Below are 26,248 nucleotides of genomic sequence, written 5' to 3'. Positions count from 1 at the left end.
TGCCTGGTACCCCTCCCCAGGTCGAAGGGACGGGACGCCCTACCGTTAACTGCGACCTTGGCGAGAGGTCCTTCGTATAATAGCCTTACCCAGCCCACAAATCCGGGCCCGAAGCCGAATTTCGCAAGCGCAGCCCACAGGTATGCCCACTCCACCGTGTCGAATGCCATCGTTGCGTCGAGCGCAGCCACCATGGCCGGCTCCCGCATCGTCCCCACCCTTGCGATCACTCCGTGGATGCGCCTAAGATTCAACGCGGTATTACGATGCGGGATGAAGCCAGATTGGTCAGGGTGGATCAGATCACCGACCACCCTGACCAGCCGGTTTGCGAGGATTTTGGCAAGGATCTTCGGCTCAGCATTAAGGAGCGAGATCGGCCTGTATGAGCTGCACCGGTTCCTGGGCTTGCCATCTTTATGGATGACCACGATCGTTGCCAGGCGCTGGTCAAGCGGGAGGCAGCCCGTCTCCCGCGCCTCCACAAACATAGCCCGCAAATGCGGAGCGATCTTGTCCGGTCGGAGTTTGTAAAGCTCAATTGGCAGGCCATTCGGACCCGAGGCCTTGCCCGGACGCAAAGAACGGATAGCCCCCGCAATCTCGTCGACTGTGATGTCGCCATCAAGATCGTCTCTGTCTATGTCGGAGAGGCAAGGCAGGGCAAGATCGCGCAGGAGCTCACATGAATCCTCCACTGGCCTGTCCGACACGGAGGTATAGACCGTGTGGAAGTAATCCGCAAAGCACTGGACTATGCCATCCGGCTCCGTGACCATGACGCCATCCTCCGTCACAAGGTCCGGCACAACACGATTGACCCGCTCCTTTTTGTCCAGCCACGCGATCAATTTCCCGGCCTTGTCCCCGACGTCGTACAGACGGCCCCGCTGTTCCCTACTCAGTGCTTTGGCCGCATCCGTCACGAGGGCCCTGTACTCCGATTGTTTAAGGCTCAACTTGTGCAGCGCCTCCGCCGTGACCTCCCCCTCCAGAGCCAACTCTAGATCCGCGATCTCCGCCTCAAGCTGGGCGACCTCCGCGTCTCTCCGACGCTTGGCCGCTGTTATCAAGGAGAGGGCCTCACCCCTAATCACTGTTTTGAACGCTTCCCACAAGGACACCGCCGGCGTGACCGAGCCGAGGTTTTCTTGAAAGTAACGGTCGACCGCCTTCAGTACCGCACTACGAGTCGCAGGGTCCCTGAAATACCACGGGTTAATTGGGGCCACCCTACCACCCACTCCTCTGCCAACATCCATACAGATCCACACCGGAGAATGGTCGGAAATACCTCGTGCCATGTGCCTGGCCTCAGAGACAAAGGAGGCATGCGCAGCTAGGGTAAGGACATAATCAATTCTGGAGAGACTGCCATGCGCCCCTGAGTGGAAAGTATATTGTCGTTGTGTGGGATGCAACAGTCTCCAACAATCAACCAGCCCAAGGGTATCTATAAAATCAGGAAGCCACTTCTGAGCCCCCCCGAACTCCTCTGCGGGTGTCTGTCGAGCAGGCCAGAGCCAACCGCATTGAAGTCGCCACCCACCACCAACATTCCCTCTGGGAGATCCAACAATGTCCTCTCTAAGTCCGCTAGTGTAGAGGGCTGCAGTGCAGGGGGGACATAAACCGACACCAGGACCAGGGTCCTGCCCTCCCACCGCCCCGCTACTGCCGCAAAGCGTCCCCTATCGTCAACGGTAGTGGAGTCAACCTCGAATGGCAGAGAGGACCTGACTAGTATTCCCGCCCCTCTAGAACCCGAGGAAAACCCGGAATGTGCAACAAATTTATAGCCTTTACGATTGAGTGCATAGCACGTGTTACCAATCAAGTGCGTCTCTTGCAATAAGACAATATCAGGGGTACATCGCTTCAGAAATTGCAGGACAATCCCACGCTTAATACGATCCCCCAAGCCATTTACATTCCAACTGAGTATTTTTAGGCCCCTACCCCCCATCCCAACATGTAAGGAGACCACCACCCCCCGCGTGGAACCAGACTCGAGTCACAGAAGCTTGCATCTTTACGCCTTGCATAACAAAAAACAACAACAACCCCAACAACAACCCCCGTCCACCCCCCACCCTGCACCCCTGCGTAAGCTCTAAAGTGCCCCCCAACTTGCAGTGTGCCTGTCGCCCCTTATAACGACTAATCTACGAAAAGAACCCCAGAGGAGGAAAAAGCTCCCATACTGCCCCCGCTACCCCCCGGATTATCAACCTCCCGGAGGAACCGGAGTCCTAGTACTTAAGTCCTGGCTCAGTGTTCATCCCCACCACCGTCTGCGCCACCGGAGCGTTCCACGCCAGTCCGTCCGTGGGGCAATGTGTCCAGCCAGTCTCCGACCATGTCAGGTGACTCAAAAAAGAAAGTCCGCTCTTCGAACACCGCCCGCAACCTGGCCGGGAAGAGCATGGCATATTTTAGTCCCATCTCACGTAGTCTTCTCTTGACCGCCAGGAAGCCTTGCCGTTGCTTCTGCACCATCTGGGTAAAGTCCGGATAGAAACTTACAGTACTGTTCTGGAATGGCAGCGGGCCGGCCACCCGCGATGCTTGCAGAATGGCATCTCGGTCCCTGAAGTTAAAAATCCTGGCGACAATCGGCCTCGGAGGGGCCCCCACCTTGGGCCTCCCGCCAGGGACTCTATGGGCCCGTTCGACAGCAAAGAACTTACTGAGGCCTTTGGGCGCCAGATGGTTCACCACCAGGTCCTCCACGAACAGGTCCACCGACTGCTCCTCCGAATTTTCCGGGACCCCAATGATGCGCACGTTATTGCGCCTTGCACGGCCTTCGAACTCTTCCAACCGTCGGGCAAAGTGATCATTTGCCGTCCGCAGGGTACGGACTTCCTGCTGAAGGCCGGAGACATCGCCCAGGAGGCCGGCAGTCTTGAGGTCCAAGGACTGAACCCGCTCATTAGTTTTCCCCAGGTCTGCCCGAACCAGATTGACGTCAATCGATATGGCATCCACTTTATGTGCCAGGGTCTCAAATTGTTGCCCAATCGAGGACTTTATCCCTTCGATGGCCCCCATGATATCTTGCAGGGTTAGTTCTGTGGAGGGAGGTGTCGCGTCCTTCGAGGCCTCCAGTATCGGGCCCGATCCGCCCGGAGACCCCTTCTGATGGGCATAACGGTCCATGTTGTTAGTCTGGGTGTAGCTGCCCCGCCTGGTACTCTTGGGCTTCTGTTTGTCGGCGTCCGATTTGGTCGACATCGCAATCTGCCGTGTAGACAATCTCCTTGCCCATACAGAGTAATCTACCATGCGACCAGTGGCTGGCACTACGCACGCCCCGTCCCGGGCGCTGTGGAGACTGGAAGGCGAAAGTGAAAGTGAAAGTGAAAACACCTTCCCTCCGCCGACTCTTCCCCAGCCCGGCCGCTGTTGTTCAATTAGTGCACGGGCACTGTGCCAACGCAAGTCCCGGGCACCGTGCGGGGAGTAGGCCACAAACTTCCAGGCAGTACAACTTCGGTCTCCGGTGGGCGATTTCGATCCGGACAGCGGCTCTCGCCTCAGCAACAGCTCCCCTCCAATATTCCGGGCATCAAAAGCAGGATAATAGACAGGATAGCTGCCGGAGGGAGCGAGGGTCTCGGGAGCTCTAGGCTCACGCGGCCATCTTGATCACGCGCTAAGCTCCTCCTCCGGCTCTCGCCATCTTGAAGATGGGAGGCCCTACCCTATCAGGATTAGGCTACTGCCCCCCTCCCACAGGAGAGAGGCAGGATAGGGGGTGTACCCACCCCAGGACAAGGACCCATTGGTCCCTGGCCTTCACCTACCTGTAACGCCCCTAAATCTAGTATTTAGGGGCACCCTGAACCTTCCTTCCCCAGATTCCAGATTCAAAAGACTACAAGAAGAGCAAGAAGAACAAAGACCTGCCCTGCAGCTGCTAAAAAGGGAAGAAGACACCAACTGCTTTGGCCCCAGCCCTACCGGCCTGTCGACTCCCGAACCTGCACCAGCGCGGCATCTCTCGTGGCCAGCAACCTCACCAACCCCGGAGGACCTGGCTACCTTTTGGCTCTAAGCCCCTGGGACTCCCATGAGTAGAGGCTCTACTCAGAAACCTATTTCTAACCCCTGGCAGCAGCCCGGAACCGCGAACCCAGCACACTCTGCACCAGCCAAGCCTGGCCAGTGCCGGAGTGGACAAAGACCCTGAGGACGACCCCACGGCAACTGTGACCCCGAGTCCGGCACCCAAGGACCCCCCTCGACATTCCGGAAGAAGCCTGCAGCCTCGGAACAAGGTGCCCCCCCCCAACCGCGATCATCAGAGGGTAAGATTTCCCGACACCAAAAGGCACCCCTGCACGCGGCGCCCTGCGGCCCCCTGTGCCCAATCCCGGGGTACCCACCTAACCTACAACTACCCAACTTACCTCTCGAAGTGGTGGTGGCACCTGAAGCATCCTCGTCCCCGAGCTTGCAGGCTTTTTCCTAACCGGAACATTCCCATTGATTTCCATTGAGTGCCCGACGGCTCATAAGCACCCTGCACCCAGCCGCCCGAGTGGCCCTGGCAGTGCAATCTCTACACTAGCCTACTTCCCCACTTGCCCTGAGTGAGTGACCAGGAACCCAGCTCCCACAGCCGAGTGGCCTGCTAGTCAGCAGCCACCAAACCAGGCCCCCCTATTCCTCATAGGCTAACATTGGGCCCAAATCTATCTGCACCCGGCCGTCCTGAAACCGCTGAGGGTGAACTGACTGTACCTACCTGACACTGGGAGACCCCTGAGTCTATGCCCAGAACTTCAACTCTGCCAGTCGAGAACTTACCCTTAAACCGCTAACTTCATTTTCCTCATAGGGTAACATTGACTGGCTTTTTCTTGGAAATTCTTCTAAGTGTAAACTTTTCAAAACTCAAAATCTTCACCAAAAATCAGCCGAGTACCAAAAACGAATTTACTCACCTGTTCTTAGGTGAGCTCCCAGTGCTGGATCTTGGTGCCCAGCACTGACTCTGAAAAGTACCCACAACTATACTTACCTTTAACTCATTTTTCTTCCGTAGGAAACCATTGACTGCTTTTCTATGAAATTTCTTTTAAGTGTTGATTTCTGCAATTTCTAAATATTCCTCAAAAATCGTATAACATCTGAAAACGTAATTACTTACCTGTTTTGGATAAATGTCCCAGTACTGAGTCTAGCCACCCAGTACTGGATTACAAAAGTAACGATAACCTACTGTACCTGTAACCTATATTTCCTTCCATAGGGAATCATTGATTGTTTGCTCTGAAATATTTTTTAAGTGCTCACTTTTGAAATAGCTAAATATTAGTTAAAAATCACTACAGTACCAAAGTCGACTTTCAACAGCTGATTCTGAGAACTGACCCAGGACTGGATCTAGGATCCAAGCCTGGAATTACAAAAGTAATCTAAAAAGTAATCTGTTGCATATAATTTTAATTTAGCATTGAGCTCAATGTATTGTGTTTAGAAATAGAGTTGCCTACTGCAACTATTTGTAACTGTTTACTAAAAAGTCTATTGCATATACAAAAGTATTTTTATGAAACATCTCCTGTCGAGAAAGTATATTTTAATTCCAAGTGTTGGTTCTAAAATAAAACAAGCATATATTTTTTTATATACAAACCATTGGCCTAGAGTTCAGTTATTGAGTGTGTGGAACTATTTGCTGACTGAGTGTGTACAACAAATGCTTTACACGTCCTCTGATACTGCCTTACTGCTCGACCAGGCTACCACTTTGGAGAGTAAGGTTATATCTAACTTTAACCTCTGTTAAACCCTTGGGGTCTTTGGACTCTGTACACCCTCTACCTATTAAGGAACAGTATATACAGAGACACTTTCTCACAGAAGGGTCTATCTCTTCTTGTTATTCCCTATTCAATTTAAATTTCCGCAGAGCATCCATTGCTTTTGTAATGGGTTGCTGTGCATGGAGAGAGGCAATTCCTTAATATGCCTCAGATGTGATACACAGTTTGGAAATGTTCATACATTCAAACTTTCTGACATTGGGACTCCTTCCCCAAGCTGGTCCTGCTCTACAAATCTGAGGGTACAGAAACCAACCAATATCTCAAGGCTCTGGTGATCCTGGGTCCTGCACTGGGCTGGAGGGAAACTGATAGCACTGGCACTCCATCACTCCTCCAGCCTTTGAGGGGTGACTCTGTGGTATCAACAAGTGTATTTTTGGTATCAACAAGTGTATTTTCCTTAAATAATCAATTTATATGGCAAGCGTTTGCCCCGAGAAACACCAGTGGATTTAGGAACTGTAGTGGGAGAAAATACTGCCAATCAACTACTCATAATATCTTCTAGTTAATGGGTAACACAGGTCATACTTCTCACATATTACCATTGTGCAGATTTAGCTGCTACTGTATGGGCACTCTGCTGTCATCTTACACACATGCACTACTCCTTCACTTACAATGTGTATTGCGCAACCTACCTGATGTTTGTTAGTGAACTGTGTTGGTATTTGGGAGCGTTCTTGCTTTATATTGAAATGCTTCTAAAACAAATTATTAATGAAAGATAATTCTGAGTAGCTAATCATTTAAGAAGGAGTAGAAAAAAACGTTATTTCTTCTGATAATACAAGTTACCACTGCTCTGCATTTTAAGAAGGATTTTGGTGCAGATTTAATTCCAATTAGAGTGAGCTCTGAAGTGATAATGCTGTTTTATGTAACTTGAATATCAAAAACACCATGTGCTTTTCACAACGAAAATGTGAAACTGTAAGCATTGCTCACCTATTGAGATCACCCAGTATGCCGTTATATTTGAAGGGCTATCAGATGTTAGCTCACTAAACTCTAATGATTTTTACCCACTTGTTCTTCATGTCTACCGTGAGCTTGAAAGGCTCATTAGGACCTTACTTTTTCCTTTGAAGTTTGGAAAACTTTTCCACAGCCCTATTTCTTAACAGTGTGTGAACATGCAATCTGGTCTATGCATAGAAGCTTGGTGTAAATGGATTGAATATTTGGAGGGGTTTTCTGAAATCTTAGAGTGCATGTGATGCACAATGTTGAAACCCTATTTGTACTATGTTATACTCTGCATATTGGTAAGCTATGAGATATTTCCTTCCACTTAGGTGCTTGAAAGCAAAACAAGAGTAATTTCTCTTTGTCACCCAGGAATTTTTCCGAATGCTGCAGAGGGCTTATTTACCCCTCTTCCTGTGGACTGATGTCTCCACTATTGAAGATTTTTTAGTTTTTTTAAAAAAATATATTTTTATTTTATTTTGCATCAACTGTGAATATCGACATAACTGCAACAACAACATTGCACTTCGACCACAATCAGCCACCTGGTACTTCCCACTTCCGGTGAGCGTCGGAGGGACACAAATCAAGGTACAAGCAAAAAATACATTTAAGACCCTGATACACATCACGGCATGGCCGCCATCCACAACCCATCCCCACTCCCCCCTCCCGGGTCCAGCAAGGTATCATTGGGCCGATAATCCAGTTGCAGTAGATTGGGTATCCCCATCAGTCAGACTCGGACCATAGTGTCTCATCCAGTAACCCCATATTTTCTTGAACTTTTTGGGGCAGCCTCTGCTTTTGTATATAGCCCTCTCAGCTGCCACGTATAAATCCATACCCCCTTTCCATTCTTGTAATGCAGGGGTCTCTTGTGTGCCCCAGCGACGAGCCATATCTCGCTTGGCCACCACCAGGCCCAATGCGCTGAAAAGAAGTTGGGGTAGGGGAACATCTACGTCACCTGAGATCCCTAAGAGGATGAATCTAGGTTCCAGTGGTAAGGAGATTCCCTGTATTGTGTTCATACTCGCGATTATCGTCTGCGAATAGATCCCTATTTGTGGACACTCCCAAAGCGTATGGAGAAAATTGCCAGTGACAGTCTGACAACACAGACAACTCTGCTCGTCTCATTTTGTGTAGTTTGGCTCTGTCGTAATAGGCCCAGTGGAGAATTTTGAATTGAATGAGGTGGAGCCTGGCTTTGATTGCGGCCTCCCTGGGGTGTATCAGGGCTGCCTCCCAGTCTATGTCCTCCATTTCCCCCAGATCCCCCTCCCATACCCCCCTTAGTTAGACCAGGGTGTCGTGTATATTGTTGTTTATAGTTTTGTAGGTGGCAGAAACGGCTATCGTTCTTAGTTCTTCCTGACGTAATCTCCCCTCAAGTGGTGAGAACTCAGGGAGTTCAGAAGCCTCTATTCTCTCTGAACTCCAAGCATGGTGCAGCAGGGTGTATTTAAAAGTTTGGGAGGCATGACGTTGGAATTCCTCCTGGAGGGCTGGGAAGGGTTTAAGGATGCACCGAGTCTGTGAGATCTCCCACTGTGGAGATCCCAAGCAGGTCCCAAGCCTCGAATCCCTGAAGCTTATTCACTTCTTTAAACCAATTTACTTTCCACAGAGGGGTGGACCTAGTTATTTTGTGTGCCCAGCCCAGCGTCTTATTAGTTCTGTTCCACACCTCTATAGTGGCTCTAGTTGCAGGGAGTAGTCTGTGGGTCCCTTTCCCTCCATACAAATAGTGTGTGAATGATTTTTGTGTAAGTGTTTCCCTTTCCAATCTATAAGTGGGCTGGTACCTGGGAGTGAGCATCCCGTCATTTATAGGAGTAAGGTGGGCTACCCAATAGTAAGCCTTGATGTCTGGGAGCACGAGTCACCCATTGTACGGGTTACTTTGTAGAGACTTTAATGTAATTCTGGGGTGGTCCTTCAACCAAAGGAGTGCACGGAGTTCGGAATCGACTTCCCAAAATATTGATCGAGGGAGGGGACGGTATGTGTTCTGCAGTACATATAAAAATTGGGGTAGTGAGATCATTTTGTACATTGCTGCACGGCCCATTTTAGCAAGTGGCAGTTCTCTCCATCTATCTGCATCTTGCTTAAAGTTAGAGCGGACCCGATATATGTTATGCATACAACATGTTATGGGGTTGGGGGTGAGAAAAATCCCAAGGTACAGAAATCCCACTGTAGCTATACATCCGGATATCGGTGGCCATTCCATATCTTGCATTGGGCTATATAATATAGACTTGTGAAAGTTAATTTTATATCCTGAGAACCGGCCATATTCCTCAAGGATCGAAAACACAGTGGGGATTGTGATATCTATGTTTGGAATAAACAGAAGGAAATCATCCGCATATAGCGAAATTCTTTCTTCTTCCCGGTCATCTGATGTGATCCGGAAACATGTTACTTGCAGGTGTAGTCTAATGATGTAAGCCAGGGGCTCTATTACCAGTGCGAATAACAGTGGGGACAAGGGGCATCCCTGTCTGGTCCCTCGGGAGATTGAGAACTCAGGTGAAAGCCTACCGTTTACCCTTACTTTTGCCCTTGGTTCCGTGTATAGTAATGCCACCCTTTTCCTACAGTTCGACCTGAAGCCGAATTTGGCAAGGACGGCCTCAAGGAAAGGCCAATGCACAGCGTCAAAAGCCTTCTCGGCGTCTAGCGCCAGAAAGGCATGTGGGGTAGTCCGGGTCCTGAAAAGCCATCACCCAGTTGTGGGCTCTTCGGAGATTACACCTGGTCGCACTGCCCGACATAAAGCCGGATTGGTCGCAGTGAATAAGCGTCATTACGACTTTCAGTAGCTGCGTGGCTAAAATTGTCGCGAGGATTTTAACCTCCATATTCAGGAGGGAGATTGGGCGGTATGAGTCGCATTTGTCGCTGGGTTTTCCCTTCTTATGGACGACCACAATTGTGGCGGTGCGAAGATCGACTGGGAGAATCCCCTCTGTGTACGCATCCCTATATAAAGCCAGAAGGTGAGGGCCGAGGAGGTCTTTGCTTTATTTTAAAAATTCGGCAGGGAGTCCATTCGGTCCAGGAGTTTTGCCAGATCGTAGCCGATTTATTGCGTCCCCAACCTCTGTCAGTGTTATATCTTCCTCTAGTAACTAGACATCATCTTCTTCTAGCCCGGGGGTGGTAGCATCTACAAGGTAGTTATTAATCTCTTCAGTGTTACTGATTGTTTTCTGGTCATAGAAGTCTGCATAATGTTGGGCAAATGTAGACAGTATCTGTTAGTCATCCCCCTGTCGTCTACAATGGAGTCAACACATCTGGCCCCACTTTCCTTTTTGCTAAGCCAGGTCAGTAACTTCCCGGCCTTGTCACCAAGCTCATATATACGATGTAGCGTCGCTAACTTTTGTTTCCTAGCCTCTGCCTGAGCCAGTTCGCGGTACTCTACCCTTAGGGCTTCTAATTGTTGGGCAGTCAGTGGATCAGGCCTATTTAGGACTTTTTTTCTCTAGGGTTAATAATTGACCCTCTATCCATTCTATGTATTCCCGTTCTTCTTTTTCTCCCATGATATCCGGTTTTGTGCCCTGTCTTGCAGCACTGTTTTATATGCCTCCCAAAGTGTGACCCCTGAGTCAACTGTGCCCAGGCTTTCATGAAAAAATATTTCAGTGTCAGTCCGAAGTCCCTTTAGAATCACCTACTTTTGTAGGTCCCATGCATTAAGCCTCCAAGTAGGCCCAGAGGTTCGGGTCTGTCGCCCGAGCAAAATCAGCAGTGGTGAATGGTCCGACAAGCCCCAAGCCTGATATTCAGCCCAACCGACCAGCCCATATCACCCCTGGGGACAAACACATAGGCCAGTCTGGAGTATACATCGTGAGCCCCAGAGAAGTAGGAATATTGTCGGGCATTTGGGTGTTGGGATCTCCATACGTTGGTAAGCCCCAGGGAGTCTGTAAAACGGTACAGGGGGGAAGTGTCTGTGTTTCCTTCTGACCCACTGGACCAATCTTATCCACGTATTAATGAGATTGTTGAAGTCCCCCCCTCTGACATAGAAGGACATGGGAATCTCGAGGAGGATGCCAGCGATTTTAAGGAGTACAGGGGCTTGCAGTCGAGGCGGTGAGTATGCACAGATGATAGTTATGTAGCCTCTGCCCCAGGTGTCCGTTTCCCCGACGAATCCATTTACTTGTCATTTCGGAGGGCGTAGATTTTTTAAATCAAAATAGCGACTCCCCTCGACCCAGAGGTAAAACCGGCATGAGCCAAAACCGTGTATTGTGCCCTTGCAAGGAACTTGCATGGTGTACCCAGTAGATGTATTTCTTGTAACAAGACTACGTCTGGGCGTAGACGCTTTATGTATTGGGTGACCAACCCGCGTTTGATTCTGATTCTCAGGCCAATAACACTCCAGGTTAGGACCAACACAGTTTGATCTTCTATGTGTGGGAACATGGATGTCGCAATAGCAGCGGTGCTGCCCTAACCATGCGTCTCCTCCTCTGATTGTGGGTCTCACAGGGTAGATAAATGTCAATGCTAGGTCCGGTGCAAACATAAACAACTAGATTAACAATCCCTTTCTACCCCCAACCCCCCACCCCATCCCCTTTCCACTACACCCAAACCCATAATATAGCAGCAAACTCGTGTAGGAAAAGACAGAGAGGTCCGTTGCCCACCCCATGAAAAATTTAAGAAAATAATACCCTACACCCTCCCGCTATGCAAGCCCTTCATGCAAGAAAGAAGAAAGGGTCTTTGGCGGGCCCTGCTTCAGCACCGTTCTGAGTAGTACTGCCAGGCAGGGTGAGCAACAGGGTCACAAAATTGCACTGTAGGGGCTTGCTGGCCCCCGACCGTGAAACAATGCCAGATTTGCACATTTTATGCAAATAGAGTCTGGAGGATCATTTATCTCCCTTTGGCGAAAGTCAGCCACCCTCCGCTCCACCCTCCATGGCCGTGATCTACACCACCAGAGGATGGGACCTCTCGTCCCCAGAGGAGTCTCTAAAGTCCTGCAAGTCCACTTGTGTGTCTCGCTGGCTGGACCGGTCTGATTTGTCGCCATCTGTGACATCGATGCGTGTCCTCTCATCCATCTGTACTCCAGGTTTTTTGCTGGGTTTCCTGAGTGCATAGGGCGTCGTCTGGCCCGTCCTCTTTGACCCGCTTCGACTGCTCCTGGTCCTGCGTTGTTTATCTATTAATCTGGCAGTCCATGTCCTGCCCTCTCCCCTGGTCTGTCCCTCCGGGGGACAAAGGATTAGCCTCTCTTCAATCCATGCCCATACTTCCGCCAGGGTCTGGAAAAACTGCGGCCTGCCGTTGTATATAACCTTCAGCTTTGCCGGGAATAACAGCATGTATTGAATTTGTAGTGACCTTAGTTTGGCTTTAGCAGAATCAAAAGTCTTTCTCTGTTTCTGCACGTCTCTGCTATAGTCGGGGAAGATCATGATCTTAGATTTCTCCTGTCTAATTTCCCCCATGTGTGCCTCTCGAAGGATCATGTCCCGGTCCATGAAATTGAGGATTTTTGCAATGATGGGCCTCGGGGGAGCACCAGGGGGAGGTGCCCTGTGTGCTCGTTCAAGACAGAAACACGTGTTTGGATAGGATAATATTTTTCAGCCAGTTGGTCAATAACGCAGGCAGGTCCATTCCCTCCACACCTTCAGGGAATTCTACGAGCCCCATTTTCTGCGTCGTCCACACGCCACTGCAGATCAGCACTAGTGCTACGGAGCTCCGCCACAGCTTTTTGTAGGTCCTTGACCGCGTCTTTGATCTCCGAAACCTGGGACTCTGCTTCCGTGACTGTCTTCGAGACGTTCCGAAGATCCTGCCTCTGCAGCGTAACCTCGGAGCGCACCTCTCCAATTTTATTTTTGAATGCACCATTCACTGCCCCAGGGACGATCTAATGATGTGTGAGGATCTCGCCGAACCTCCAGGGGAGGAGAGGAGAAGCAACAAACACACAATGTCCCGGGGGGGCTGCTATTGATCTCATGTCCTCAATGTTGGGGGGGCATGCCCTGGGGCGCACTTCACACCCTGCACACCCTTCTCCAGTGTCGCATGGGCTCCTGTTCAGCAGATCCACCAGTGCTTCTAAGCTAGGCTGTTCAGGGCCAAGTCCCCCCCAGGCCCAATCGGTGTAGATCAGGGCTTCGATGCAGGGGCATGGGGGTGGAGGGCAGGCGACAGATCAGAGTCTCCTCCACCATCAAGGCAGCAGGCACTCCAGAACACAGGGCCTCCGAGGACCAAGAGGCACTCCACACCCTGCCACGGGGAAGCCCAGCTGCTCCGTTCCCCACCAGACTTCTCCCCAAAGGGGGCGGTACTCACTCCGACGTCTGTCGGGCCTCGTTCTTAAGCAGATGATGCACTCCAGGCCGGGAGACGGGGTCACAGGGTGGGGATCACTAGGTGCGCAGGGCTCCAACGGGTCACACCTGCTCCTCGCCCTCCGGTACTGCCACTGCCCGGTTTATGCGCCCAGCCAAGGTGGGAGGGGCAAGATCAGCACACACGACCCCTCCTCCGTTCCTCGCAGCGCGCCGGGAGTCCCACTTCCTCCGGGGTCTTCATTAGGGGAATCTCCATGCCCGGTGGGGGCGGAAGGGCAAAGACGGTACATGGGCCCACGCCTCAGCGCCCGCAAGGTGCAGCAGGATCTCACCTCTTCCGAGGCCCTTCCCCCTCCTCAGGAGCTCAGCGAGGCCTCGTCAGCCAACAAAGCCCCGGCACCATGAGGCACTCGGGCGTTGGGTCACAAATCTCCGGGCCCCCGGTCACAGCGCGGCAGCTCACCGGGTGGCAGGCAGGGTCTTTTGGCGGTGACTTCAGTCTGCCTGGCTCTTCAGGGCTTCAGGAGCGCCCGTCTGCCAATTTCGGCCTCCGAATGGAGAGCGTGCAGCGCGTCCAGGAAACAGCAAACGCATCGGTCTCCGGGGCCCAGGTCTTCCGCTCTGTAACACAGAAGTGTCACAGGATGGCCAGCATCAAAATTAGGCATTTGAGCTGGCAGGATGGTTAAGGATTAAGGCTCCGGTCAGATGCTCCGGGAATCAGCGTCTCACTTGGCCATGTTCTTGGCCATGCCCCCTACTATTGAAGAAACTTAAGCTGAGGCTGATATCACTGCTTTTATTAACTGTTCTTGTGCTCATGCAACAACATGCCTCAAGCCTTTCATAACATAGCCACTGCCATTGCTACCATTGGCCTAAGTTTGCTCAAGCTTCAAGCATACCAGCACAGTGACCAACACCTGCTTTCATCACATTCTCAGGTAACACTTTACTGGGCATACAAGACTTACTCACACAGTGCTCCTGTAGGACCCCATCCGAAGGTTTTCTTTTGAGTTGCCACAGAATTGGAATGTGCTACATTTTCACAGGAGCGTGATGCTCTTGCTTGAAGTGAACCTATTGCCCTCACAAGAGGTTTTACTCAAGTGAGAACTGGGTATCCCTGTGGGTTTTACCATGTCTAAGATCAGGCAGAGAGCACAAAACCTCTTGTTTAAAAAAGAAGGATCCTGCAAGGAAAGGAACTCAATGCTGCAGACTGACAGCTGCATCTACAAGGAATACATTTAGTGTCAATAAACCTCATCCCACTAAATAACAGTGGACTGGGGTACTACCGAGCCTGTAGGTTCTAAATTGTCCAGCTCGCGGCAATCTGAGCTTGGTGCCTTCTGGATTGTCAACTTATTTTTTTGATGTTCAGAACTTGAACTTTGTCCCTACTAATTAAGAAAAGCTCAGTACAGCGGGGTTAAAAAGAACTTGCATTAAACGAAGGCTATAGATAATGAATAGATTGGGCTCTGTGTGCTAGAAAAGCCATTAGCCAGATTAAAAGAGGAAACAGTATATATAACATGTTTGCTTTCAAGTCTTTAGAGAACCTAACCAACACAGACACAGGTTTTAACAATCTTAAAACCATAGATAGGTGGCAAACTCATAACTGTACTGATTTTTATATAAATATTGACAAGCATTCCCATCAAGTTCGTGAATACAATTTGTCTCCTTCAGAGCACCCCAACCACAATTCAATTTCCTCTCCAACCTTGGATAACAGTAGAAATGTTTATGTCCCCTATCAGCCCTCTATTAACTATCCAGGCAGACCAAGATGGGCTGCTGCAGAGGCTTTGAAACACCCCCTTACAACATTTTTCGCAAATGTTTCTGATTGCACTAATCTGTTCTATTGGGTTTTACAAGATCTGTGCCCTTCTCAAGGCTTAGAGCTCTGAGTATTTTAGCTTCCTGTAAAAGAAAGGCTGAATAAAGTTTGTTAAGACTTCTCATTATAACTCACAAAGGCAGAGTCTGGTTTGTGTCTGAGGTACTTTAAACATATTTCGTGAAAGATTTCATACACTCATTTCCTTTTCCAGAGGAAGCAGGGATGATGAAGACCAGTACATTGTTTGTTCTGCAGAAACTATCAAAGAATCTGAGAGATGATTATTTCTATACAGAAGCTTGAGCAAGACCTCGGTTTTTGTCTCTGCCTCCAGACTTTTTAATTTACCTGGGCTAGTGTGAAGAACACATCTGTGGTGGCCTCTAGCAGCCTTTGGACCAAAGACTTTGATGGAGCTTCCGTTCGCAGCTTGGTTTACCCCTTACTTAATTGTGAACTTGTCACCTACTGATGAGACTCTTAAAGGGGGTGAATATGGAGCTAAAAACAAATACCTGTCCCATTTAGAAAGAGAACGGGGATCTCTCTTAGGCAGTACTCATGATTTCTCCCGGGCACTCCTGAGTGAGGCCTCATCTTATGTGGTAGTAGTGAGGCCTATTTCTTTGTCACAAGTATGATCTGCCTGAGTGATAATGAGTGTTCGGTATCTGCTATTGATGAAAGACTTTGACCCTAAAACAGAATGGAATGGATACCTGTGAAATAGATTGGAGTTTTACATTTTCTCCCTGTTCTTCTGTAAAATGTGATATCTTATTTTAAGACCTTGCCCTTCGGTAAGCTGCTTTTAAGAGTGACAGAGTCCTGCATTAAACTTCTTGGTGGCAACAAATGCCTTGAGTTCAAAGGATTGAGCAAGTCTGTGTCAAAAAGAAGTGACAATTGAAGTGATATGGCAGATGTCTAAGAGGCTCCAAGATGAAGGTCTGACCTATTGATGGTATTGGACCCTGTGGCAGAAGATTCTGCCTCCTAGCAAGTCACTTAAGTGTTCCTCAATGTAGTAAACGACATTTTGTGAGAAATGTACAATTCCTTGAAAGTGTATGTTTTTCCACATCTGAGTGGACATTTGTTGAATACAGCCAGCATGGTTATGGACGGAATAGCTGAGAAAGATACACTGCTTATAAAACAAACGTATTTACCTTACCCTAATAAAAAGATTTGGAAGGTAGGATTAAACTAAAAGAAATTGAATGAATCAGAAAATATGAAGAAAAAAATATTTTTTTCAAACCACTGTTCGGAAAAAGAATTTGTTTGCAGGTTGATCAAGTACGGAGAGGAACAGTTTGTGTTTAGGAATCCTTGCTTCACTTTATTGATTCAGAAAATTCTTATTCCTTCATAAAGTATCTGAAATACTTTATGCGGGAATAAGAAAAATGCTTCCATTTTCTTTCTGATTTTTCCTTTTCAAAGTGAAGAATTAAAACAAGCTTTTCAATCTAGTTAAGACATCAACTTTGAATTGCAAATAGATTTAATGTCCATGAAACAGAAAACAAGCCTTTAGAAAGGTATTTATTTTGAATATTTTAAGAAAGGTGTATTTATCTTTATAAAAGCTTTCCAACATGGTAAATATAGGCAGTTATTTTATGATTATCAATATCAATCAAGATTCTTGTGAACAGCATTTCTAACATGCATAACAATTAGAAAAAGCCTTGGCATAGCCAATAGGTCTCGCAATGGTGACCTTATAACTGTTTAGCCATGCAACGATTAATGTTGTTGCACAAAGGATATTGTGCTGCATAACTAAATACTTATAAGGTCCAGAAAGCGAGACCTATTGGCTATGCCAATGCTTGTTTTAATTGCTGTTCCTGCAGCTTATATGTGACGGCTGCATCATTAGTGGGCAGAGCAGTCTCCGACAGTTAATTGCATCTGTCTTCAACGTACGTGTAGTCGTTTTCTTTGACTGTACACTCTGCTGCAAGTATTGCAGTGTACTTATATAGTGTTTTGCTACCCCCACGAGTTTAGAAAGTGCTTTGTTTTAGCCGATTCAAAGAAACAAGTCCCCAGATTTTCTAAAGTTCCAATGCGTTTACATTCTGGATGGACACTTGAGTTGGTGTGGGATGTCATTTCTCATTGTATAGTTGGGCTTGCTTCATTGTGCCTCTGTGCACAGCAGCGTAGCCAGTTGACTTAATTTTCAGAAGGCACATTTTGTACTTATAATTGTTTTTTATCGGAGATTTGTTTGTTCTTTCTTCATATTATGCATAGGCTCATGTTGAGTGCTAGAACATAGGTTAACGCAGGTATGTAACAGGTGCTGTACAACGCATGGTAATCAATGTACAGTGTATTAGTTTCTAGAACATGTGAGTAAAGAGCAGAATTTACATAGGTGTCATAGAGGGAATTGGGAGCCTAGATGTTTGCTTTGGCATAATGGTGAAAGATTCTAATGCTGTTGGAGTGTTCGGCCATTTTTGCTTCACTGTGCTGTAAAGACAGCGTGCTTACACAGGAATGCCTCTTTTTATGCTTTCTACTAAATTTAATGCAGAATTGAACTCGCCAATGCAGAATTTATGTTGGCAGTGCAGTTCTCTATGAATGAGACCTATGTTCTGTGTGCACGGCAAAAATAAAATAAAAAAAACACGCGAGTGGTGCGCGCGCGCGCGCATAGGGAGAGCGAGAGGAAAGCCAGATGGCGCGTCTGCGCTGCGAAAGTGAAAGTGATCACGATCGGGATGCACTTAAACCCGTGAAAGACAGATGGCGGCTGCGCGAGTGCACGCTTGCGTGAACGCAAGCGCTAGGCCAGCCAAAACGCGGGGTAGTGCTTTGAAAACCCACCTACTAAATGTCTCGCCTGAGACAGACTGCGCTGGCTCAGGCGAGACCTAAAAAAGTCAGCATACTCAAGACTTTCATCATAAGTTACTCAGGGCAAGAGGGTTACATGCTTAAAAAGTAATTCAAGGGAACATTGCCTTTACAACAGAACCCACCCGCATTACATACCTGAGAACACCAGGTATATTGAAACTAGTCGGTCTATTAAACAAAATAAAATCATTAGATCAAAAGGAAGTCAGTATCTCAGTTCCCTCTCTTAGTTCCGAAGCTCATTTCAATATCCAGCCAATTCATAAAGAGGCCAAAAAAAAAATGTGATCCAAGTTGAATAAGAACCACAGAACCCAGAACCATATCCCTAATTTATGGACTCATCAAGCTTCTCAGCAAAATAGAAGCCACATGCTTATAATCCATGTTTCCTCATTTAATCCACCAAAACACTCTGGGTTTGATGAAGGGAGATCCTCTGGATTCAGTACAAGACTTGTAGCCATGATCATATAATCGGTAAAAGATACAAAGCAGAGTATTTGATGTGGCAGCGATTTAGATGAGGAAAAAGACTTTGATAGTGTGGAATGAGCTCATCTCTTCAGAATGCTAGAGTGGTACGAACTGACAACAACATTCATCCAATACAATAAACTACTCTATACATATCCCACAAGCTTCAGCTCTTACAGTCTCCTCTCATCTTGAGCCAGAATACAATTGCAAAACCGAAAACATGACCACTTTTCCCCCTTCTGTTCTTCTTGATCCTGAGAATAACCATAGACAGGTTTCTGAACAAACTGATTGAAGACATTAAGGCCAAAACGGACTAAGTAGAACTACCAGCATATGCAGAGTTTGTCCTTCTACGGGTCATTAATCCACAACAATCGGCACCAACCATATTAATGGAACTTGAACTGGGTTTCTCAATCTCTGGATCTAAACTCAGAAATATGGGCAACATCAGCCCACAAACCAGGCTATGCAATAAACATTTTTCTAACAGAGAAATCTAATGGAATTACAACCACATTACTTACCTCGGAACACTCTTCGCCAAGTATATTAATCAATAAAGCAAAAGAAAATCCTCAGCGATATGAAAGGGAAGTTGATATCTTGGTCACCTCCCAATCAAGTCTGGTTAGGCCAACAGGACTCAATTGAGGTGATGTTCACACTAATAATAATGTGCTACACCATGTCCATTTTCTAACTTCCATTCCCTCCTCCTTTTCTTGCAACCCTTAAAAAACAGATTATCGTCCTATAGTAAGGGAAGAATCAAAAGATTCTCAATTAAGAAATTATAAATAGAAAAACAGCGTGGAGTGACGCTCCTAGACTTCAATCTATACTAGAATGCATAAAGATAGACATCTCATGACAAACAACGTCAAAAGACCCTGTAACACCTTCATTGGTTAAACTTGATGCCTCTCTCATCTATTGTTTGCCACTAAATCAACTCCACCACTGGAAACGGGACAGGTAAATTTGAACATAACATTTAACTAATAAGGTAAAAGCAGAAAATACAGAAAAGTCCTGGACACCACCAAGAGAGAACTGCTAAAAAAAAGAATCTACATTCATCAATAAACTCCAAAGACAACTGTGCCCTGCCCTGTCTGGAATACCTGGCAAAGGTTTTCAATAATTAAGAGTGAAATAATTATAATGTTCCAATTAATCCAAAGCACATACTTTTTGAACAACACAGAAAAATATTTCCTAAAGTTATTACAAAATGTTCTCACATTGGCTATCAAGGAAAATTGACCACAGAGCTCTACTCGAATTAGCACATATGTCTCTTTTAATGAGATCTTAGACGGGTCTCCTCTCTCTACTCGATCATAACCGTGTAACAATTTGAATGACATTCCCATAGCTGAGTAGGCAAAAAGCAGACCAGTGAGAGGTCCTAGAGCAGTTTCACGTTTGCCTCGATCAAGCAAAATCTACGTTATCCTTGTACGAAGACTGTGGTCCCCGAGGACACTCCACAAGGCTGTCCGGCACATACATTTGCTGGCAATATCAAAAAGAAGATGCGAACAAGGAATACTTGTTCTTTTTCTTGAATTCCATTGCCGTTCGATATTTAGAAACATATGAAACATCTCACTGTGCTCAGAAAGGACTTAAAAAAAAAATTCTGAAACCTTTTCCTCCTAGTAACCCAATAATGAATGAAGCTATTAGAACTTCTAGCACAGCCAAGAAATTATGACTACCTGGAAAGCAGTCAAACAATCATCTACCAAGGTGAAATTCAATCCATCCCACAGACTTGGTAACCAGACAATGACGCCAGCACTTCCTAAATTGGTATGGCCCCCTCTAGTGAAACAGGACAACTGCAACAGTTGCAAGAGGAACGGAAAACTGTTGCATCAAGGAAGAAAACTGGAAGCATTCTTTACTCAGAAAAGAGTTCATGACATTAATCACGGACTATTTGTATCCTTCCCAGATTATGCTTATAAAAGGGTTTCTATTACAGATTTAACATTTTTCCTGCACTCCTTTCACATCTGTGCCCTTCCACTTCATTATCCACTGTCCACATATTTCTCTCCACTTCACCTAACGAACACTATAAAACTTTTGACCTTTAATTTCCTAAATATATTCCCCTATTCTTGGGGGGAATACCCTGTATTTTGTGTTTCTTCCTATTTTGAAACAAATAAAACTATTTAGATCCAAAAATAACTAGTGAGAAGTCAAAGCCCATAGGCGACTCAAGTGGTTGGAGGAGCTGAAGTTACCAATTTCACACACTGAGCTCTGTCATGAAGAAATTTGGCAAACCATTTCAGGACTAAACATTAGACTCCTAAAATGGCCTTCAATTGCCCTAAAATAAGAATATGGACCTCAGAGTGGAACACAGCCACTAAGGCCAACATGATCAGAAGAGAGGACTCCCTAGCAAGCAACCCATCTCAAAAATCAGCAAGCGCTGGTTCAGTGCTGTGACAGGATCAAATGTTTTAGATAACAGTGGCTGTCCAAAATCAACCTGGAGCCAGAGACATGTACTCACAAGAAATGCAAATCTGGATGTGAAGGTTATACACAATTTAAAAATATGTATAGAAGCTTTTCTGTACGAAATTATTCAAATCCACAAATTACATCACAGTTTCCAAGAATCGGCAAATGGAAAAGAATACCATCAGTAGATGTTCCACATTATTATATTTTGAAAGGAAAGAGCTTCTCGGTGCTCCAGTGATCAACAGTGAGAGAAACAATAGTGCAGTGGAACAGTGTGCAAAGAACATTCAAACAATGGAACAATAATAATTTGCTTGTATACTTAGGCCCCAGACCTCCAGGTACCGCAACAGTTCAGTATAAATAAGTTCCTATGGCTCTAGATGTCAGTGATTTCAACCCATGGAAAACCAAGGGTAGTCATCAGGACAAAAACAATTTGTTGAAGCCAGAGCAAAGGTCCAGTCGAAATACTTCAAATTGAACAAGGCTGGGACAAAAAATCACGAAAAAATGCAGTCAAATCGCCCACAACTAATATCAGCAAAAGGATACCAGGAAGGCAGCAGGAAAGTAGACATTTGAGGACCGTATGGTCACTATTCCATTCAGCCCATCTCAGAATCTCCCTTTTATATTACTTGGAAAAGATTTTGCAGCAGTAAGTCTCATAGAATATCTGTAAACCAGAGGTGCTCCAATGTCACATTTGCCAGTTCTTTTTAGTGTCTTCGTAATAAAGTTGTTGGGAACAACAGGTATAATGGTGAACTACTGATCTGCCAGGTTTCTATAATGAATAAGCACTCCACATCTTTCCAAGTAATTTGGTCAAAAATGTGGGCAGCACAAGTTTGGAGTTAACTTAACTATAGTCAAATAGAGATGTGGCTTTACTATTGATCTCTGAAGTAAAAATAATCAGAGTGCGAGTGATTCGCATTTCACTGCAGACTTGCTATTTAATGCAAGCAAATCTGAGTGCAAACAATAAATTCTGATATTGCAACACAGAAGCTTAATACGTGTATAGGTATATAAAAGAAAGAATAAAAACCTAAAAAAATAGGCAGCGTGGATGTCAGTTTGGTGCTACAATCCCGGACAAGCCTCACATAAGCACCACCTGTGTAAGCAAGCCTTTTGAGGCCTAGCAGTAGAGGAAAAGGACACAAAAACAGGTTTTGACGGGGCAGTAGAGAAATGAAGTCCCAAAGGCAGAGAAAGGCCAATAAAATGATCAACATAAAATCCGATTTCATCAGAGAACAACTTTTTTTTAAGTAGGTAAGGAATAGGAATTAACTAGCCAATACATTTTCACAATGCAGAACACCAAGCAATTCATAAGTTTTGGTTTACTATATTTATTGTCATGTGTACCTAAGGAGCTAATAAAAAATTCTTCTAAGCTTATGCAATTTTTTACGATTTTATTTGGAACAAGGAAAAATAAATCCAGATTTTCATGGACTCACCAACTAAGGTGCCAAAGGGGAATTAGGTCTTAATCATTAAATATTTTATGTTATATCATCTGGTAATATTGTTATCCACTTCTGGGCTACATAACCCCAGATGGATGACAATTATATTTGTTAAAGAGGAGCAGGTCCTCTCAAGCAGGAAAGTGCAGCTCTTTAGGGAAGTTTCCCTGTCCAAGAGTTCACCATTGTCTAATGCGAAGCAAGCAACAGCCTTACCTGTAAGAAAGATATCGGAGATGTCCCTCCCTCCACTGACGAGACCTTGCGATGAAAACATGCAGCTGTTGCATTTAAAGGCAAGGAAGTTCTGTAGCGGTCTTGAAGGCTTTCCCACCCCTAACAATGTTAACCAATTGCATAGGCGGGATAAGATTCATTATTAGGTGCTGAACACAGTATTTTTCTCATTAAAACTAATTAGAGTGAAGGATGGTTCCATGGAGCATTTCCTGTTCACCATTAATTTCAAGAGGCACAGAGCCCTCTGTTTCGGATATGTACGAAAGTCCCAGCTCTCTGGCTTTTAAGCATAACCAAGGTTTTTCAAAGTTGGGTGGTGGGAGGACTTGTAGGGAAACTATGTCTAAGCATGAATGGAGTGATATTTCAGCATTGAATTTCCATTTGGTACATTCCCATGTGCACTGTACTCCGAGCACAGATGATAATACCAATTACACGAAAAGGCAAGGAGGATTAATGAGAGCAAACCAGGTTGCAGGAAATGTTTATAGTATCAACAATCTCAAGACCAAAGCACTGCCGGTTTTCTCAGAGGAGACAAACGTCAACAGTCATTACCCTCCAACTCCACAGATTACGGAAAAATAACTCTGAACCAGCAGACTACGAAGACAGCAGAACCTCCCAGACGCTTTCAAAGGATAGGTAATGAATCGTGTAATTTATATGAACGAAATCAGAAGCGTTTTGAAAACAAGCGGCAGGGAAAGCGCTCACTATTTCACTTCCGTTTGAAAAAAAACAAAGAAACCAGCGAGTGGTGCGAGTGCGCGCCACTGCGTGCCATGCCTATTGGTGTCTATTACGAAGACCAAGCGCGTAATAGACAACAATAGGCCATGGGCGGAGCAATGCGCCCACCTTTGGCCAATTGCGTGCAGTCTTTTATAAAAAGACGCACGCAAAGGCCAATCGCGTAGCACAAAAGGAATCACACACGCACGAGCGTGTGCGATTCCTAGGTCAGCTTCGATTCCCCGTTTTTCACCCACTAAATGTCTCGCACTGTACGAGCACTGCTGCGCAGTGTACCGCTAGGCGCGAGACCTAAAAAGTGCGTTTTACCGAACAAAGGCTCAACTATTTTGACTCCTGTGGATACCCAGTGTCTCCCTAAATCCTGGCATGCTCACCTTAATCTGTGCCTCTGTTGTCGTCTCCAATTCACGGAGCTGGGAGGACAGCTGAAGTACCTTCTCTTGCAGTAAGGTTCCTTCTGCAGTTTTATCATCCACTTTCTTCTGTGATTCCTTCAGGCGCTGGGGGAAAAAAAGAGAAACAATATTATTTAAGGAAAGCCTAGAGTATGAGTTCCTGTTCAAAAGACAAACTGCAAACTTTGCAAACTCGATAAAAATTAGGAGCAAGATATGTTTGCACATTTTTGCTCTGGTGGAATTCAGAAGCAGAGTTCCACATATTAAGCCATTTACAGAAGGCACATGGCATATATGGACATACAATAATGCCCGTATCTCATATAGAGTCTTTTCTCTGAGGAGTATTTCAATCTTCAAGTTCCAATTCCGAAATCTTCCGATAGCTGCACCATTGCTTTTTGCATTAATCAAGTAGATTGGTAATCCAATTCTGTACTAGGCCTGAGCTATAAGCGTACGATTATGAACTGGAAACTTGAAAGTTGTGTACTGACAACTTTTGGTTTGAATAAACTCAATGAGCCAGTCTGTTCACACCAGAGGATTGGCCATGGCAAATTCCACTACTGAAATGTTATAAGGAACACCAAGCAACTCGGTAAATCAGTGAAAATTGACTTCTCAGTGCTATATGTTGACACATAAATAACATGTTGACCATAAGCATCTTTCAAATGTTACTGCTACCAAGCATGTACTGCATGTACTGTTGTCTGGTAGTATTCTTTGACAAATAAACCTGTTGTATACCTCTACCATGATACTTCTCTGTTGAAAGAGATTCTAGTGGCTGCCATTTATATGGTGAACAGCTTAAGAAATGATATCTAACTAATAAACCAATACTCTTGGTAACACCTTCGCTACTGTTGTTGAATTTGAGTCGCTGAGAGGACAGAAAATCTGTTTAGGTAACATTAAAACACCGAAGAAGAAGTCGAAGCACAGCACAGCCTTTACCTCAGCATGTTTACAACTGATGATTACATTTACCTCACTGTTACCCTGACAGGGAAAGGCCTCGTTTGGAAAGGCTAATGCCATATATGCAACCATCTGCTGTCACCTGCAGCAAGTTTCATATGCTGCACTTTCAATTAAGAATGTGAAGATTAGCAAATTCTTTACGGTGGAGCAGGCACACAGAGTTCCGGGGGGCCGGCCGAGACCTGGGGCCCCACCGCGACCTCTCATTGCCAGGATATTCAACTTCAGGGACCGGGACGCAATCCTGCAGGCCTCCCGTGTGCATGGCCCGACGAAATATGACAATGCGGACATCAGTTTCTATCCTGACTTTACACAATCGGTGCAAAAACAGCGAATGGGCTTTATGACTGTCAAGCGGCGGCTAAGGGACATGGCTTGAAGTACTCTATGCTTTTCCCGGCCAAGCTGCGTATTGAACGGGAGGAACGGACTCATTTTTTCGACCGGCCCGAGGCGGTTGAGGACTGGCTTGACACTTTGCACCGTCGGCACGGCGGGGAGGACCGAGCTGAGGACTAGGGTGGTGGATCAGCGGACCAAGGGTGAACGAATGACTTGTGGTTCCTTGACAATTTTGTGTTCACCTCCGACTTGGGTTTGATGTACTGGTTTTTCTTTTCTGGGACTGTATTACCCTTCCTTCATCATTGGGTGGCCGCGGGGTTTCTGGTGAGATTCTTCCTCCTCAGGGGATCTTTTTCTTTCTTTCCGTAGAGTAGGTTCATGTTGGGGCGACAGGCACACTGCGAGTTGGGGTGGCTTAATGGTCTTGTGCAGGGGTGCAGGGTGGGGGGGTGTATGGCGGGAGTTGGGGGGGTGGCGGTAGGGGAGTTGTTTTTGTGTGGTGTTTGTTTTGTACCAGGCAATCAGTGGGCTGTTTTTTGCTCTCAACGTGGTTGGGGTGTCCGTTGCTGTGGAAATGGGGGGTAGGGGATTGCGCATTTTAACATGGAATGTCAATGGTTTGGGGGACCGATTGAAGCGAGGAGTGGTGCTACAATATCTGAAACGTCTCTCTCCTGATGTGGTTCTGTTGCAGGAGACGCATTTGGTGGGACACTCATGCCATGCTATGAATAGAAGGGGCTACCGTTTGGTGGCCCACTCTGGTTTTACTACCGGCTCCAGAGGGGTGGGCATTTTGGTTCGATCCTCTCTCCCGCTGGAAATTGATGAGGTGATGCACGACGACCTGGGGCGCTACGTGGTGTTGGTGGGCCGGTGGGAAGGGCGGACTTTGTGTTTGGTTTCAGTTTATGTCCCCCCGGGGTTGCAAACCACTACCTTTGCGGACTTGGGAGGGTTGCTGCTTGGGCTCCCGGAGGGCCTCTTGCTGGTGGGTGGTGACTTTAATTCTGTGGTATCGGGTAGAGAGGATCGGCACCCTCCCAGAGACCTCCCCGGGGCGCACTCCTGGCTGGGTGGCTTTATCGACACTATGGGGCTTGTGGACTGTTGG

At 46.6% G+C, this 26,248-nt stretch overlaps 1 protein-coding gene across 1 annotated transcript in view; it reads right to left on the bottom strand.

The window, feature by feature from the left end:
• The window catches only part of LOC146784184 (uncharacterized), a 739,190-nt gene that overhangs the window by 315,454 nt on the left and 397,488 nt on the right, over nucleotides 1-26,248 (bottom strand). Inside the window, exon 16 of the mRNA XM_085632912.1 lies at nucleotides 23,773-23,898. Coding sequence (XP_085489038.1) covers nucleotides 23,773-23,898 — 126 coding nt within the window. The remainder of the gene's footprint in view (nucleotides 1-23,772; nucleotides 23,899-26,248) is intronic.

Source organism: Triturus cristatus, chromosome 11, assembly GCF_964204655.1.
Source record: "Triturus cristatus chromosome 11, aTriCri1.1, whole genome shotgun sequence".
Classification (NCBI taxonomy): Eukaryota; Metazoa; Chordata; class Amphibia; order Caudata; family Salamandridae; genus Triturus; species Triturus cristatus.
The sequence above is the reverse complement of the archived record's forward strand: the minus strand, read 5'-3'. Positions and strand labels throughout refer to the sequence as shown.